Source organism: Coregonus lavaretus (assembly GCF_964263955.1).
Source record: "Coregonus lavaretus genome assembly, chromosome: 23".
NCBI lineage: Eukaryota > Metazoa > Chordata > Actinopteri > Salmoniformes > Salmonidae > Coregonus > Coregonus lavaretus.
The window spans coordinates 38,825,813-38,843,036 of record NC_140010.1 but is presented as its reverse complement, the minus strand read 5'-3'; the positions used below and the strand labels follow the sequence as shown (position 1 = coordinate 38,843,036).

Genomic DNA, 17,224 nt, shown 5'->3' with positions numbered 1-17,224 from the left:
TTTCCTGAATATTTTAAACTTTATTTCTCAAACCTGCCCAATACTCTCACGTGTTAAATCTGAATTAAAATTAAAATCGAATTAAAATCTAAAGCTAATTAATATCAAAATGGCTCAGATTCATTCAAACATTCTTACAAGGTATTTACAGTCTCAGAAAAAGTATGTCTAGCATTTGTTTGTCACTTAGAGTGATTCAAATGTTTCAGACAATTCTTCTGTCTTGTCTGATATGACCTCACCAAATGCAAGGCTTCATGTAAGTCGTCATCAATTTTCCCTTAGTTCATTCTTGTAATGAGATTAGCCCAGGCAGCCGCAAGTTCAGGCACCCAGAGCTCTATGCTTAGATGCAGTATGACTTCCACTTGTAATGTGCAGGCCAAAATTCCACTTGTTGTGTGGAAACATGCCAGATTGGCTGGGGAGACTCCAAAATGTCACTGTTTGAAACCTCAAGATTTCTAAGGTTTTAAGAAGGGGCGTGTTCATCGAATTGAACGTCATTACTGTGACTGGTTATTGGGTAAAGTGGCCTGATTTTGAATGTACCATAGAATCAGCTACAGTTGAAGTCTGAAGTTTACATACACCTTAGCCAAATACATTTAAACTCTGTTTTTCACAATTCCTGACATTTAATCCTAGTAATAATTCCCTGTCTTAGGTCAGTTAGGATCACCACTTTATTTTAAGAATGTGAAATGTCAGAATAATAGTAGAGAGAATGATTTATTTCAGCTTTTATTTCTTTCATCACATTCCCAGTGGGTCAGAAGTTTACATACACTCAATTAGTATTTGGTAGCATTGCCTTTAAATTGTTTAACTTGGGTCAAATGTTTCGGGTAGCCTTCCACAAGCTTCCCACAATAAGTTGGGTGAATTTTGGCCCATTCCTCCTGACAGAGCTGGTGTAACTGAGTCAGGTTTGTAGGCCTCCTAGCTCGCACAAGCTTTTTCAGTTCTGCCCACAAATGTTCTATAGGATTGAGGTCAGGGCTTTGTGATGGCCACTCCAATACCTTGACTTTGTTGTCCTTAAGCCATTTTACCACAACTTTGGAAGTATGCTTGGGGTCATTGTCCATTTGGAAGACCCATTTGCGACCAAGCTTTAACTTCCTGACTGTTGTCTTGAGATGTTGCTTCAATATATCCACATAATTTTCCTTCCTCATGATACCATCTATTTTGTGAAGTGCACCAGTCCCTCTTGCAGCAAAGCACCCCCACAGCATGATGCTTCCACCCCCGTGCTTCACGATTGGGATGGTGTTCTTCAGCTTGCAAGCATCCCCCCTTTACCTCCAAACATAACAATGGTCATTATGGCCAAACAGTTCTATTTTTGTTTCATTTCATCAGACCAGAGGACATTTCTCCAAAAAGTACAATCTTTGTCCCCATGTGCAGTTGTAAACCGTAGTTTTTTAATGGCGGTTTTGGAGCAGTGGCTTCTTCCTTGCTGAGTGGCCTTTCAGGTTATATCGATATAGGACTTGTTTTACTGTGGATATAGATACTTTTGTACCTGTTTCCTCCAGCATCTTCACAAGGTCCTTTGCTGTTGTTCTGGGATTGATTTGCACTTTTCGCACCAAAGTACATTCATCTCTAGGAGACAGAACGCATCTCCTTCCTGAGCGGTATGACGGCTGCGTGGTCCCATGGTGTTTATACTGGCGTACTATTGTTTGTACAGATGAACGTGGTACCTTCAGGCATTTGGAAATTGCTCCCAATGATGAACCAGACTTGTGGAGGTCTACAATTTTTTTTCTGAGGTATTGGCTGATTTCTTTTGATTTTCCCATGATGTCAAGCAAAGAGGCACTGAGATTGAAGGTAGGCCTTGAAATACATCCACAGGTACACCTGCAATTGACTCAAATGATGTCAATTAGCCTATCAGAAGCTTCTAAAGCCATGACATAATTTTCTGGAATTTTCCAAGCTGTTTAAAGGCACAGTCAACTTAGTGTATGTAACCTTCTGACCCACTGGAATTGTGATACAGTGAATTATAAGTGAAATAATCTGTCTGTAAACAACTGTTGGACTAATGATTTCACCCTAGATCAGCTAGATACAGGCAAGAGTGCAAGGCGGTATTGAATGTGTCACTGTCTGTCACCTTGATTACTCAAAATTCTCTCGACCTGTGCACCTACAGTACGTCGTAAACTTTAATTCATAGGCTAGGTTGTTGCAACCTCATGATGGGTACAGGGAAATTTGAGTAGCATGTAGTAATGGATTTAATGGTGCTACGTGAGATGTTCAAAGTTTCTGATATTTTTTTATAACCCAACCCTGATCTGTACTTCTCCACAACTTTGTCCCTGACCTGTTTGGAGAGCTCCTTGGTCTTCATGGTGCCGCTTGCTTGGTGGTACCCCTTGCTTAGTGGTGTTGCAGACTCTGGGGCCTTTCAGAACATGTGTATATATACTGAGATCATGTGACAGATCATGTGACACTTAGATTGCACACAGGTGGACTTTATTGAACTAATTATGTGAATTCTGAAGGTAATTGGTTGCACCAGATCTTATTTAGGGGCTTCATAGCAAAGGGGGTGAAGACATGCACGCACCACTTTTCCGTTATTTATTTCTTAGAATGTTTTGAAAAAAGTATTTATTTTTATTTCACTTCACCAATTTGGACTATTTTGTATATGTCCATTACATGAAATCCAAATAAAAATCAATTTAAATTACAGGTTGTAATGCAACAAAATAGGAAAAAACGCCAAGGGGGATGAATACTTTTGCAAAGCACTGTAGGCCTAATGAAACAAGCAAGGAGAGTGAGCTCGTCCATGTTGGTCGGCGAACCATCAACCTTCTGGCCCATAGCCCTGCGTGGCATCGACTGTACCACAAAAGCATGCTGAAGTGGCAAAGTTCATTTCCACGTTTCTAAACACAGGGTCACTACAGTTATTGTTATTTGTGGTTGTAAACATTATTTTAAGTTAATTCTATGAGGGTGGAGGGTGTGTTATTTATTTTTTACAGTACAGTATTTTTTATGTGATATTCATCTTTAATTTCAAACTGTCCCTAAGCAGCTTGCATTGCATGATTACACTTTCGCCTCTCCTGTGCTTGAAGGAGAACCGGTCACTGAAATGCGGCCAGGGATAAATGTTGCCAACAATTTTTCAGTGAGAATAGCTATTGGCTCCTTGATTTGTCGCTAGAAGTCACTAAATTAAGTTTTGTTGTTGCCGCGACGACGTCACAGCACCAATTTGCCTTGCTGCGGCATAACTACGGTCCCCAACGAAGCGATTTTGCCCCCTCTCCCCTCTCCCACCACACACCCCCTTCCCTTGTGCTTCTCTGTCTGTGTGTGCGCCGTTGCTGTGACTTCTGTTGCACAGATAGCTTCTCCCACTCTTGTTTGCAGCGGAATTGAGTTGGAAAAGTCGCTAAATGCTATCAGAACTGTAGAAACTCTTGGTGGCAAAACTCCCCAAATGCAGCCTGAAAAATAGCTGAATTTGTGGCTAGCCGCTTTTACCAATAAAAGTCGGTGGAGGGGTCTGAAAACTTGCTAAATAGAACGACAAGTCGCTAAATTGGCAACACTACCAGGGATTCTCCTCCTCGTCTTCTTCAGAAGACGCAGACACTGGAGGATTTTCTCGTTTGGGCAACGTCCTCCATCCTCTCTCCTCCATCCTTTTTCCTCCGTGACCTGGAAACCAATAAGTGGTTGAGTGTGTCAATTGACAAGAAGTCGAGACGAGAGTTGTACCACTGCTTATGCTCTCATGCTGGAGTGATGCCAGGATGCCACCGGGCCGCTAGCAAGGACGGGAGAAGAGGAATGTTGGGACGGAAAGGTGGATTTCGGAGGAGGAAAGGAGGAGGAAAAAGAGGAAGAAGAGAATGAGGAAAGCAGAGGTTGAATCTGAATTTGATGAAGATTAAAAGGGAGATGGTGTGTCGAAGCAGACTGGGGCCAAGTACAAACAGAGTGAGATGTCCGCCAGACTGAGCGTTGGAGGTGAAATGGAAGTGAATGAGGGAGATTTAAGTGAGGTGGAAGTTGTAGTGAGGAGCTTCGAGCCCGAGCCTTGCATCGATGGACATGGTTATGATAAAGATGAGTTTGGTCAACTGAGAGAGAGATTCTTGGAGAAAGTGGATCCAGGCCTTTTGGCTGATCCATATGTGGTATCAGGTTGGGTGGAAAAGATGTTGAGTACTGTTAAATTGGTGAAGGTAACCCGAAGTGGACTTGTGATGTTTGTTTGTGTTTCTTCTGCCCTGAGGGACTCGGGTCAAGATCTGTTTCTTCTTTTGCTCTTAAAAGGAGTGATTTCTGGGGTTGAGTTAAGTGTGGAGGTGGAGCAATTGAAGATGAAGATTCCTGGTGTTTGTGACGCCCGTCGTTTGGTGCAACGCAGACCCAGTGGGGGGCGTGGTGAAACAGAGGTGTCACAGTCTGTCCTTTTGAGTTTTGAATCAGAATCTTTACCCGATAAAGTCATGTTAGGACATATCTGTTATCCTGTTAGAGCTTTTGTGCCCAATCCACTGCAGTGTTTCAAGTGTCACATTTATGGTCATGTCCAGCAGTGTGTAGGAGAGAGATTCCAAGATGTGGGAAGTGTGCAGGAGGGCATGGGACAGAGAATTGTGTAGTTTCGGTGGAAAAAGTTATGTGTGTCAACTGTAGGTGTGCCCATGTTGCTGGGGATCGGGAGTGTCCGGTGTGAGAGAGGCAGGTTGTGGTGGCCAGAATCAGAGTAGTGCAGAAGGTGTCATATGCTGATGCAGTGAAGAAAGTAAAGGAGGATGGGTCAAGGGTGAGGGATCCTGAGAGGATCCCTGTAAGTAGTAGATCTGTGTCAGCACAGAGGGATAGGCCAACGAGTGATAAATGCTTCAGTACAGTTGGCTTCATAGCGTTCATAGCAATGGTTATCAAGTGTACTGCATAAATGGAATGTAAATCACAGAATATATATGTTGTGGTGGCAGCTGCAGAGAAGTACTTGGGTGTACAAGATTTGACTTCAGAAGAGTTACAGGGTGTGTTGAGTGGTGGTGTCCCATCGTCCCAGGCCATTGGCTTGGTGCAGGAGCAGATAGGGTCAAAGTAGTGGAATGGGGTAATGGGTTTTTAATGAGTGTATGGTTAGTTGGAAGGGTGTCTTGTATCACATGGAAGACGGTCCTCCCCTCCTCGAAAGCCTCCTTTTGGTGAGGAAGCACAAGTGTATCTTACCTGAGTCCTTCGCAGAAGAGTTTTGAAATCTGCCACACCCCCTTTGAATCAGCTATTGTTTTCTGGAAGGAGAAAAGCCAACATTGAAAAACAATATGCTAATTATCCTTTTTATCTCTAATATTTCTTGCACAACTAGCTATTTTTTAAAATCACTTTATACATTTATTTTGAGATTCCATCCTCTAAACGTAATTTGCCTGAAAACGCGCAATTAGAGAAGGAGAGTCTCATTTCATACATGCGCATTTTCATCAACTTTCCCTCTCCTCACCACCTCTCCTCGATTACCTTTGACCTTTTTTAAAAGAAGGCCAGAGAGGACGGAGTAGAGATGACGCAGGAGTTGAGCGTATCTAATTGAGAAAAGGCCTGGGTCTGTGCCTGACTCTTCAGTCTCCTCCGTCTCCATTGTTTTTCACACACACCGCTTTGATAAAAACAAACATTCCTCTCTTTCCTGACACATCTCTCTCACTAAGTTATTTTTTTTAATCTGCCGACCATCATCGTTCAGTTTGGGTGGACAGCTTGATTTGATTGGCCTGTTTGCGAGTGATGTGTGAAATTTGATTTGATTGGTCACTGACTATACAACAATGAGCAGTTTTTTCTGGCTCCGAGGTATCGTGGTCTAGACTACAATTATGGATAGCTTACTAAATTGTACTCTGTAGTGGATGGTTTTAAAATGGTAGCGAAGTACAATACTTAATTCAAAACATATTTAAGTAAAATTACTGACTTTGAAAGATACTCTGAAAAAGTACAAGTACTCGGAAAAGCTACTCAATTACATTAGAGTATTTATGATTAATTACTTCCACCCCTGTCAGTTAGTTAGTAAGTGAGGATGATTAATTGTATCATTAGTCTAAAGTTACCCGTTTAGGACTCAAGCTATCGGGTAATCTACTACTGTGCAGGAATCAAACCCACAACCCTGGTGTTGCCGCTGGCACCAAGCTCTAACACACTGAGCCATTGGAAACACAATTAAACAGGCATTTTACTGAATCAAAAGGTTGTACAGTAGTAGTTGCTTTGATATTAGGCTATTCTTACTGTCTGTGCTGCAATAGGGGCCAGGCCTCTCGGACTTACCCTGAACTCCTTTTGGTTCAAGTTCATGCAAGCTCTACTCTTCCTGTATAAAATTAATTACTGAGTACAAGTTGTTTTTCCAGCTATACCTCAAAGACTAGTATTCCGTTCCTCTTCTGACTGGTAGTGCAGTAATGATAGTATTGATAGGCTTGAATGTACATTAGTCTGTTTGTTGTTTTGAAGCATTGGTTTGGTCACTAACTGGGTGAGTTTTCATTTATTTATACACACATAGACATACATACACTGACATTCACACAGGCAAAATGATACTATGAAGCAACAGATTTTCTCACACTCACATTTGGTTGTATAGAGACATTTGACACACAAACTCCTAGTACACAAAGTAAAGACTTATGCAAATGTAGTGGCAGGCTACTTGAGGAGGACATATAAACCTTGAACCACATCTTTTACAGTAATCCAGTATGGTTTATCTCATATTTTAAAATGTTCTCTCTTCTTACCTCTATCTGTCCCTGTGTATATTTGCAGAGTGTAGTAGAGGAAAGATAAAAGGTTGTGTGTAGAGTGCCATTGGTGGCAGGGACCAGGGTGACTATGCATGCGTGTGCCAGATATTTCCCCCATAACCGTTTTCCCTCCACCAGATCTATCCCCTAAGGTGTTTTCAGGACATCTCAAGGGGCTGATGGAGGGTATTAGGCTTATCACTCAGGGTGTTTTGTCCAGTGTGCTTACAGGCAAGGTTTTCTGAGGGTAAAACTCCTAAACGCCTGGATTACCTCAACACATCCCTTTAAAGTGCTGTATAGCCAGGATTTAGGCTAATCGGATAGTGGGGGAGAGAGGGGAAGGATAAGGTGTTGGAGCCTGCTGGCCCCGCCAACGCCCCCAGGCCAGGTTGGAAGACACGCGGGTCAGCAGATGTTCTCAGGCCTGGCAGACTGGGTGGGACTAACAGGAGGATTACTGGAGCCCAGATTAGATGGGTCTGAGGGAACTTTAGGGGACTGTGGGGGAATACGGTACACGACTGACTGGGGCTAAGGGCTGCTAACGGTTAAGGTTAGGCTGGATCTTATGGCCGCAGATGAGAGGGAGGAGGGAAGGGGAGAGGGGGTAATAAGCTCAGGGTGTATGGTTGGAGGGTACCCTATATATGTATCTAGACATAGAGACATGCACACATACCACACACAAAGTAAGAGAGGCCTAGTCATTCCAGTTCCCCGTGACCACATGTATTTCTAAGTGCCCTCTGCTATTTCCCTTCATTTTCAGTGGAGTTAGTGTTGTAATCTACAGTATGTCTCTAATGTTGGGTAAATCTACAGCCCATACTGGCCCAGGATTATTATCCCTGGATTAAAGCACTGCCTGTCTAATATTTAATAATGGGATTTATTCATAAGAGGCTAATCTGAGGTGTCTAAGTTATGACAATCTGCAGCGACTGCCAATGATATGCACTGCCTGTATGTGCACGTCTGTAATATAATGACAAGGTCTGTTTGTTTACAAAGACTGTGGAAGAGAGACGGAGGTATGTGAGACAGTATTTTCAGTTTGTAGAGTTCTGTTCTGAGGTGAATGTTGAGTCTAGACAATATTCCTTGATATAGGTTTGGTCCCTCCGCCAAAACTTAATTGTCACCTTTGACAAATTCAGCCAACAGGTTTTTTAATCTCTATAGGAACACTTCAATGTCATCTGTCTCTCTCTCCCTGAAATACCATTGATGAGCACATGCTTAGCAATGCCTAGCAGTCTTTACATGCTCAACCTATTAATCAGTATAGTTATATAGTTATAGTGTAGTGGAGGGGTTTGTCGAACAGGCAAACGCTCATGTGATTACTGATGAGTAGCCTAATCTTTCTGAGACCTGTGGACTTATGCTGCATCCCTCATTGTCTATAACTTTGCTCAGTAGAGACCAACAACCCAGGTTTGATATCTATCTGTTCAGTTACATTAGCGCTAGTCTCGCGTAGCCATACCTCCAAATCACGTTGTTGTCATGCCTCCTTTGGAGGTCTGGAGAACGTTGTATTAGCCGAAACGTCTAGAATGGTCCGCTGGATTCCAGTGGCTCCATTTTCATTGGCTGTTACATTTTTAAGAACTCTCCTCCCACATGCCCGTGGAAGGGGTGCTGCGTGTTATGTTCGTCACTGTTTTCCGAGTTGATGAATGCATTACTACTCCTCTGCTTGAACAGAAAAGAGACGTTATGGAGTGTCTACCTACAGGCTATGGTAAAAGTTTAGTGTAGCAAGTGTGGCCGACAGTCTGCAATGTATTGAAATTGAAAGTCACCACAAACATGGCATACATCAACGTATTTTCATGGGGTTTTAATCAGCGATTTCCCGTCCATCCTCTCGCACTCTCGCACACATTTTGAGCACTGCCCAAGCAAGGCATTTGACTTCACCAGGCTTTCCGATTAGGGAAGCCTGGTTCTCGAAGAGGCTACATTCGTGCATACAGTATTAACTGTGTAGCATCATCATTGTCATAGAGGGCCTTTGAATTTATAGGTTGTGGGTGACTCCTAGTGGTGAAAGATGAAAATGACAAGTAATTTAAAGAGGGTTGCCCTCTCCCAGCAAACACTAATCTGCTCACCACCACTCAACCTTTTTTGTACCAGGCATATATGATCTTTCCTATACCAGGGATATGTAATCAGACTGAATAAAACTAGTACTTGAAAACAGATTAAATCGCTGTCAGCTAACCAATCCGAGATCCAGTCAGCAACATCCCAGGGACCGGTGCCGGTCCACGGGCCACAGATTGAGAAACACTGGTTTTATATACTAATCTATACACTAATCTCCTCATCTCGGTTCCACAGAAAGGCAGTTTCCTACAGGTCAAAGGTCGGGCCATGACCCCGAGGGAGCAGCTGAGGAAGATGTCAGCGATGGGGGAGCAGGGGGCTCTGGACGAGAAACACTGGTATCGCCTGGTCAACGGCATGTCTGCTGGAGGTAAGGCTGACCCACCTGTTTTGAATCTGTATACCTCAAGACTTTGTTAGCCTGCTGAGTTAAAGCCCTAGGTATTAGCTCGTAAATCCTTAGCCTTGCCTAGAAAATTCACTCTACATTTTTATGCTTTACTATCTTAGAGTCAGGAACTTTTCCATAACCTAGGTAATTACTGGGGCCCAGAGCTTTTCTTGGTCAGGTCACATAGTCAGTATAAACTCAGTGGTCAGTACGGCCCTAGTTCTATAGACTTGTAACACATCTAACATCGTGTTTACTGTGTTGCGTTACAGAGCTATGTCAGAGGCAGGAGATGATGATGAGGAACCAGATAGCCATGGCTCCTCAGATCCTGGCCCAAGGACAGCAGAGGCTACAGGGGGTGCCCACCCAGTTTGAGCCTCGCTTCATGGAAAGAGAGCTAGTTCCACCCTCGGAGATGGTATCTTCCGAGGCCAGGCAGATGCACATGGGGGGTCACCTGGGTCCGCCCATGCCCCCACACCCTGGCATTTCTGGCAGGGGCTTCCCTGGAGTTGGTTACAGTTTCATGCCCTCAGAGCCCATGGAGACAGTTGCCCGGCGACAAGAACTCATCCACAAGCAGAACATCGCCAGGTATTGTCTGACATTGACCTGCAGCTGCTTGTCACAGGGCTTGTTAAAGTACACGTCATGGACTACAGGGCTTTGGAAATCCCAGCCTTCCTTTTATGGCCCCCTTCAACCTGATACCAAGGGTCTGTTCTATGCACTATATTACAGAACAGTTGACAAATATGATTTGAATATATACAGAGCCCATATTCAGAGCCCATGTGACCTAGAAAAGTTTATTGTTATGTCCTATTGGTGTGTTGTTATATCTAACTGGTTTATTCTGATCTTGATGGTGTGTATTGTTTTGTCTGATTGGTGTGTATTGGTTGTTTTTCAGGATTGAGATTAATGCCATCCTCCACCAGAAGGAGATGGAGAACGCCCATCAGAAGGGTCTGATGGGTATGGATGCGCCCATGATGTACCAGTCCAACACTATGGCTATCCGAGGGCGCCAGCGCCTCCCAGAAGGCCACGACTTCTTCATCCACCGTACCACCCTGGAGGAAATGCAGGCCAACAAACTCCTGATGTCCTCCAGCCCCTATCCACCAATCAGCACGCTGCAGAGGGAGAGGGGCCGCAGGGCTGGTCGCAGGGCAACTAATCACAAGAGCGCAGAGAGCCATGCGTCTGGCCCCAAGAGCCAATTGGAAGACAAGAGTGTGGAGCAGAGTCCCGGGGGTGCCTCTGGAGAAGAGAAAGAGGCGGAGGGGAAAATGGACATGGGAGGGGAAGCAGCCAGCAAACAACATCAAACCATAATGGACACAGAGCTCTCGGTGGACGGCAGAAAGAGCTACAAGGAGGCGGCGCAGGGCCTACGCAAAGCCTGCATAAACAGTCAAGATGGCTGCCCTGACGTCACCAACTGCAACAGTGGCGCCAGCGACAAAGACAGGTCCAGTCAATGCTCTGCGTTCCAGTATCCCTCCGCCAGTGGACCTATCCCAGGTATGCCTTACATATTCCCTCCTGGTGAGTGTCTACTTTCTACAGTCTTGTTTTGATCAAAATATTCAGGGGTTGTGCTGCTGTCTTTGATTTGATTTCTATCATTTATTTGAACAAGGACAGATGTGACAGATGTGAGCCATATGTGTGCTAACACATTTTGTCTTTTGTTTTGATCAGGGCCACCCAATCTCTTTCTTAATGGACAAGATATGTCCTCTGTTGAAGACCTTAGGAAGTGGACAGTGGATGACGTGTACATCTTCATCAAAAACATACCCAGCTGCTCTGAATATGCTCAGGTTGGTGTCATTTCCTAATAATGACCAAACACAAGTGATTTCGTGCTTACAAATATACACTGAGTGTACAAAACATTATGATCTTTCCATGACATAGACTGACCGGTTGAATCCAGGTGAAAGCTATGATCCCATCTGTTAAATCCACTTAAATCAGTGTAGATGAAGTGGAGGAGACAGGTTAAAGAAGGATTTTTTATCCTTGAAGAGACAATTGAGACATGGATTGTGTATGTGTGCCATTCAGAGGGTGAATGGGCAAGACAAAATATTTAAGTGCCTTTGAACGGGTATGGTAGTAGGTGCCAGGCACACCGGTTTGAGTGTGTCAAGAACTGCAACGCTGCTCAACAGTTTCCTGTGTGTACCAAGAATGGTCCACCACCAAAAGGACATCCAGCCAACTTGACACAACTGTGGTAAGTATTGGAGTCAACATGGGCCAGCATCCCTGTGGAACGCTTTCAACACCTTGTAGTCCATACACCGAATAGAGGCTGTTCTGAGGGCAACTCAATATTAGGAAGGTGTTCCTAATGTTTTGTACACTCAGTGTAAATCAGCAACATAATTCAAATCGGCCAGGACTGCCACTATTGGCTCTTTCCAATTTTGGAAAGAGAGCAAATAGTGGCCATCTTGGCAGGTTTGAATTCTGTTGTTGATCATTTATGTAAACAGGAAGTTGCATTGCTGTGTCATACTGCTGTGTCTGCCTTTAAGGAAATTGTTCTATGGATAAACATTACTATACTACTCCTCCTCATCATACCTGATTATTCCCTGCAGACGTTCAAGGATCACATGATAGACGGGGAGACGTTGCCACTCCTGACCGAACACCATCTACTGGACACAATGGGACTGAAGCTGGGCCCGGCACTCAAGATACGATCACAGGTATACAAACCATCAAAAACAGTTGGCCTCACAAATTCGGACAGCAGACCAAAAGATTTTGGAGTGCTATCTATTTAATTTCCAATGGATTATATTTACCAGGACCCAGCACGCAACCAATTTCGGAAAAGAGTAATTATGAAATCAGCACATTGCTTATTATAATACCTCATGGTATCGCTCTCTCTTTCCCACTCACCAGGTATCTTGCCGGCTAGGTAGCATGTTCTACATGATGAGCCTCCCGCTCTCCGCTGCCGCCGCCCTGCAGGCCACCCCTGAGAAGGCAGGAGGAGACAGATCGTCAGAGATCAGCTCCCCTGTATACTGTGACAGTGTGGAGATGATGGACAGCCCCTGCACCAGAGACCCAGAGGGCTGCAAACCCACAGACCCCCTCCCAGAGACTGACAACCCCTCTCCCCCCTCGGCCAGCAGTGAAACTGCCTGAGGCATCAGTGAGGGGGATACGAGTCGTCGGCCAGTGGCTCAGTTCCAAGTCGACCCCTAGCTCCTACCACATACTGTACATATAGACACAAACCCCTAAGGACTTCATGTAGATCTTTAAGCATTGGATGGGTATACGTAAGTGATATAGTAATGGCTGCATCCTGCCCTCTGATTGGCTAGGTGGAATTTTCGCTGTGTTGAATGCATCTGTCCAATCCTTGCAGACCTTCAGAAGTGCATAGGTAGTAGGAAGTAGGGGTCGATTTGGAATTCAGCAAGTGTTTCAGCCCTAAGAGCTGTTTTTAAGCTGCTTACCATTTCCATCAGGCTATTGTGTTCAGTTTTCTAGTGTGTGTCCTACAGTGTTTAAACTGCTAAGGATATGATGGAATTGTATTGTATGTACAGTATTTAGTTCTAGTTCAAATGTTTGGTACTTCTTTTTACCATGTTTCAGATTCAAGAGACCATGGTTGCTCAGACGTTGCATGCATCAACCAATGGTTGCGGGCCACGTCATCGACTGTGCCGTCGGGCACCAGATTGCTATAACATATGATGTGATTAGCTGATACGTAAAATACCTATCCAGGCGTTATAAGATCTGACATGCATCAGCAACGTCTGAGCAGGGGAATACAACCCATGGGTGAGTTCCAGACTGACTTGGTAAGGCGCCTGCGCAGTTGGCCCTCCTTCGCATGCTGCCTGCCTCACCTGGGACAACTTTAGCGATTCTTGTTTTTCTACAGTAAAAAGACTACAATAGCCACAAGGCTGTTGACAACCAAAGCAACCATTACTACAGTTGTTTAACATAGCAGTCAACTTATTTCCTATAGTCTCAAAATGATTCAATGTTTGTTTCATGTGATAAAGTTTACAAAGCACACAAGGGGCAGTGCAGTTAAAAACGTGATTATGATATTTCCACACTATAACCAGGTTTCCATCCAACCTTTCTATGCCAGTAAAGTACATGTCGGATAAATAATGTCATGACAGGCCTGATGAAACAGAACATTTGTCGGTAAACTTTCCAAATGTCGACAAAACTAAATACTCTAGACAAGGTGGGATCTTTTTGTGTCTGTAAAATTAATTATGTGAGAAATGTAGGTGGAAACGCTTTTATGGGCAAATATGGATATAATAATCATCATATCGAAGTACACTTGGAGTCACGCAATGACATGTGTGGTCCTCCCACTACGACTCGTCAGGAAAGCATGCAGTTTATTAGGATACAGATTAAATTAATTATGATGAACTTTACAGGGTGGTGAAAGTGCAAGATGATGAGCTTGATGCTCCTTTCCAATAAATATCGAGGGTCTTGTTCTGGTGACATGATCATCAATGCTTGGCTGCCGTTTGACAAATAAAAATAATCTCGCTCTTTTGTCCATAATAATCTCATCATGTAGGCTATACCCGCACTGTATCTGTGAGCTGTCGGCTAGAGGGCACATGCCAATCCCAGAGTGGGCATACTCTAAATATACTGTAATGCAAAAAAAAATGTGAGAAAACCATCAGTATAGTTGAAAATGCAATGGAAACCCATTTAACTTGTAACTTGTATTTTTTATTCGGTACATGTGAATTTAACCGCAAAAGGTATTTTTATGTACACTACGTCATCATACACACAGCCTTTTATCCCCATCAAGTCAATTTGATGGAAACACATCGCTGGTGGGAAAATGCACATATTGTTTTCATGTGGATTTTAGAATATTTGCATGAAAATCTGTCGCCAATTGGATGGAAACCTAGCTAGCGAGGTCGAAATAACGCTCTGAAATTGTGAAAATTATGATAATGACCCTTTTGTATAAGAGCTGTTTGAAAAAAATGCCTGGAATTTCAGCCTGTTCAGATGGGATGGAACTTTTGGCCCACATCATGATGTCACAATGTGATCTGATTATAATACGCTAATGACTGTTCATATGGTTAAGGGGGTGGGCTCTAGATCATCCTATCAGCCAATCAGAGCTATGTATGTAAATATCTTCACATTTGTTTCCTAAAGCCCACAAGATCAGACTGAGCATTTCAAGGGCCAAAGGAGGCTCAGCTAAATAAATGATACAAAATATCATTTATCATTAAATAAACACACACAGTGATTTATTAGACATACAGTACAGTGAACAAAGACTGCATGGGGGCTTTAATAACATGTATTAAATCTATGAAATAATGTTATTAAAATAAGTTGACTCGGCCACAAAAGTATACCTGGATGCACATGTATCAACTTTGAAACATGGTTTTCTTTGTTTGGGCTAATGGCTAGGCTAATGTGGCTTCTACCTGACCACTTAGAAAGTGGTAACAGCCTGCAATTCACACCTCCCATATAGATTGTGAAATTAGCATAACTCTCAGAGCTCTGCCCCTCTTTCCATTCAAACATTCCTTAGCTCATTGAGCAGCATTGCAGTGAAGACCAACTAGTAGTGATGGGGAAACTAAGCTTCCTGAAGCATTGAGCTTTCCAGCAAATTGTGTCGAAAATAGGTTCATTACTCAAGGCTTTGATCAACATAGTGTACACTAGTGGCACCTGCTGGACAAAATAATTTAGAGCAGCCAAATTATTATAGATGACGTCCCACACGTTGTAGCGCGTGCACAGAGTAGCCTTTTTGTCTTCTACTGAAACCAATACCAACCCAATCAGGTGGTTGTTTGAAGAAACAAAGCTTCGGATGTCATTGATCACGTTCTTCTGATAAAGTGATACAAGCACACTGCTTCGGCACACTGCTTCGAAGTAAACTTCTTAGCGATTTTGACACATGCCCCGGAGGTCCGGTATTAAACGTAACATCACTACCAACTACAGCGCTGTGCAAGTTGCAGCCATTTTGCCGATGCAGGTGGTGACTCTACTTCCGACGGCGGCGTTCACACAGGCAGATAAATTCTGATATTTTTTCCACTAATTGGTCTTTTGACCAATCACATCAGATCTTTTCACATTAGATCTTTTTCTGATCTGATTTGTCAAAAGACCAACTAGTGAAAAAAAGATCTGAATTGGGCTGCCTGTCTAAACGCAGCCAATGAAATGTAGAACCTGTTTGAGAAAGACTAAACAGTATTATGTAAATGCTAATGCATTTTGTTTTATTAAAATAATTATTTCCAATGAATATGTGTGATCCTACCACTTTTTATGATTGAATATGAATGATTGATTTTAATTTCATAACATAGCCTATCAAATTACAGTTTTTGCACACAAAAAATAAGGAACATTCCTGGTCACTATAGGGACAGTTGTTACTACATTTTGAGGTAGCAATGGACACTGAACATCAATAATATAAATAATTTCTAGATAGCTACACATTATCTAAAATGAATCACTAAGCCTCCAGTTTATCTAGATTAGAATGAAAACTCTTTATCCATTTGAGATAAAGTGGTAAGGCTATTTTAAAACAAATAACAGTAGCCATATATTAAATTAAAACTGAATTACCATAAGATAACATTATTATTACAAGGTGGTTAATTCGATTAAATTTTTTGAAGAATGGTCTGTTGTTGAAAAAACTATTTGGGAATGTAGTGTTTTGATCCATTTTGCTCAGTCAAGGAGGATCATGGCGGAAGTGGATGTCGAGAGTGAAACGAGAAGCGAGTCGAGTGGAGTTGAAAATGCACTCACTAACTGTAAGTCGCTCTGGATAAGAGCATCTGCTAAATGACTAAAATGTAAATGTAAAAATGAGTTGGAGAAGAGGAATGGAGAACGGTAGTATCGAAGAATAGAATTAAAAAGGAGAAAGTGTTGAAAACTGAAGGGGATGATAAGTGTATGTCGGACAAGGGCCATCTGAAGTGGCATGCTTCGAACACCTGTTAAAGGAGTCATCTCTGGGGTGTTGATGGAAATAAAGGAGGAAATCCTTGCGACGAGAATCCCAGGTATGGTTAGGGCCCTTCGCCTGACCCGCATGGTGAATGGAGGAATGGAAGAAAGTTTGTCGTTGCTATTGTTTTTTATCATGAATACCTCCAGACGCATGTAAAGCTAGGATATATGAGGTATGGAGTAAGAGCTTTTGTCCCAAAACCACTACAATGTAACTGTAAAGGATTTGGTCATGTTTCGAATGTGCGAAGATGGAAGGAGTATACGGAAGATCGGAGTGACCAAATCCTTTACAGAATGACCATGTTGCAATTGAGGTGGGGATCATGACCCAGAGTTCGTGGAGTGCCCGGTAAGGATGAAGGAGGTTGAGGTGGCTAAAGTTAGGGCGGTCCATCTGATCTTTTATGCGAAGGCAATCAAAAGAATTGAGAGAGAAAGTGACACTAGTGTTGAAGAGATGGTTGTGGATGCACCACAGCCTATGGTGAATGTTTGTCAACTAAGAGAACCAGACATGCTTTATGTAAAGAAAGTGGATTTTGTGGCGTTCATTTGCAACTGTGAAACTTCACGGCTCAAGTAGCAAGGAAGTCAAAGAAATTGGACATCATTGTGGCTGCAGCAGGAAAGTATCTGGGGCTTCAGGAATTCACAGCGGAAGAGTTGCAAGGGTTATATGCAATGGAAGATGTGCCACCCTCCCAGGCTCCTGAGCCTGTGTAGGGATCAGACATGTATTATTAATTTTAACAGTAGCGGCAAGGAGCATATTGAGTGACTTTCTGGTAGTCAG

The 17,224-nt window shown here is 43.1% G+C and overlaps 1 protein-coding gene across 1 annotated transcript; it reads left to right on the top strand.

The window, feature by feature from the left end:
* The first annotated feature begins 6,392 nt into the window (after window positions 1-6,392).
* LOC311098728 (sterile alpha motif domain-containing protein 7-like) lies at window positions 6,393-14,768 on the top strand. Its single transcript, XM_084139266.1, has 7 exons — window positions 6,393-6,562; window positions 9,189-9,324; window positions 9,618-9,942; window positions 10,262-10,878; window positions 11,059-11,180; window positions 11,970-12,080; window positions 12,283-14,768. The coding sequence occupies exons 2-7, from the start codon at window positions 9,222-9,224 to the stop codon at window positions 12,529-12,531; spliced, it is 1,527 nt and encodes a 508-aa protein (XP_083995392.1). The 5' UTR covers window positions 6,393-6,562; window positions 9,189-9,221; the 3' UTR covers window positions 12,532-14,768.
* The last annotated feature ends 2,456 nt before the right edge of the window (window positions 14,769-17,224 follow it).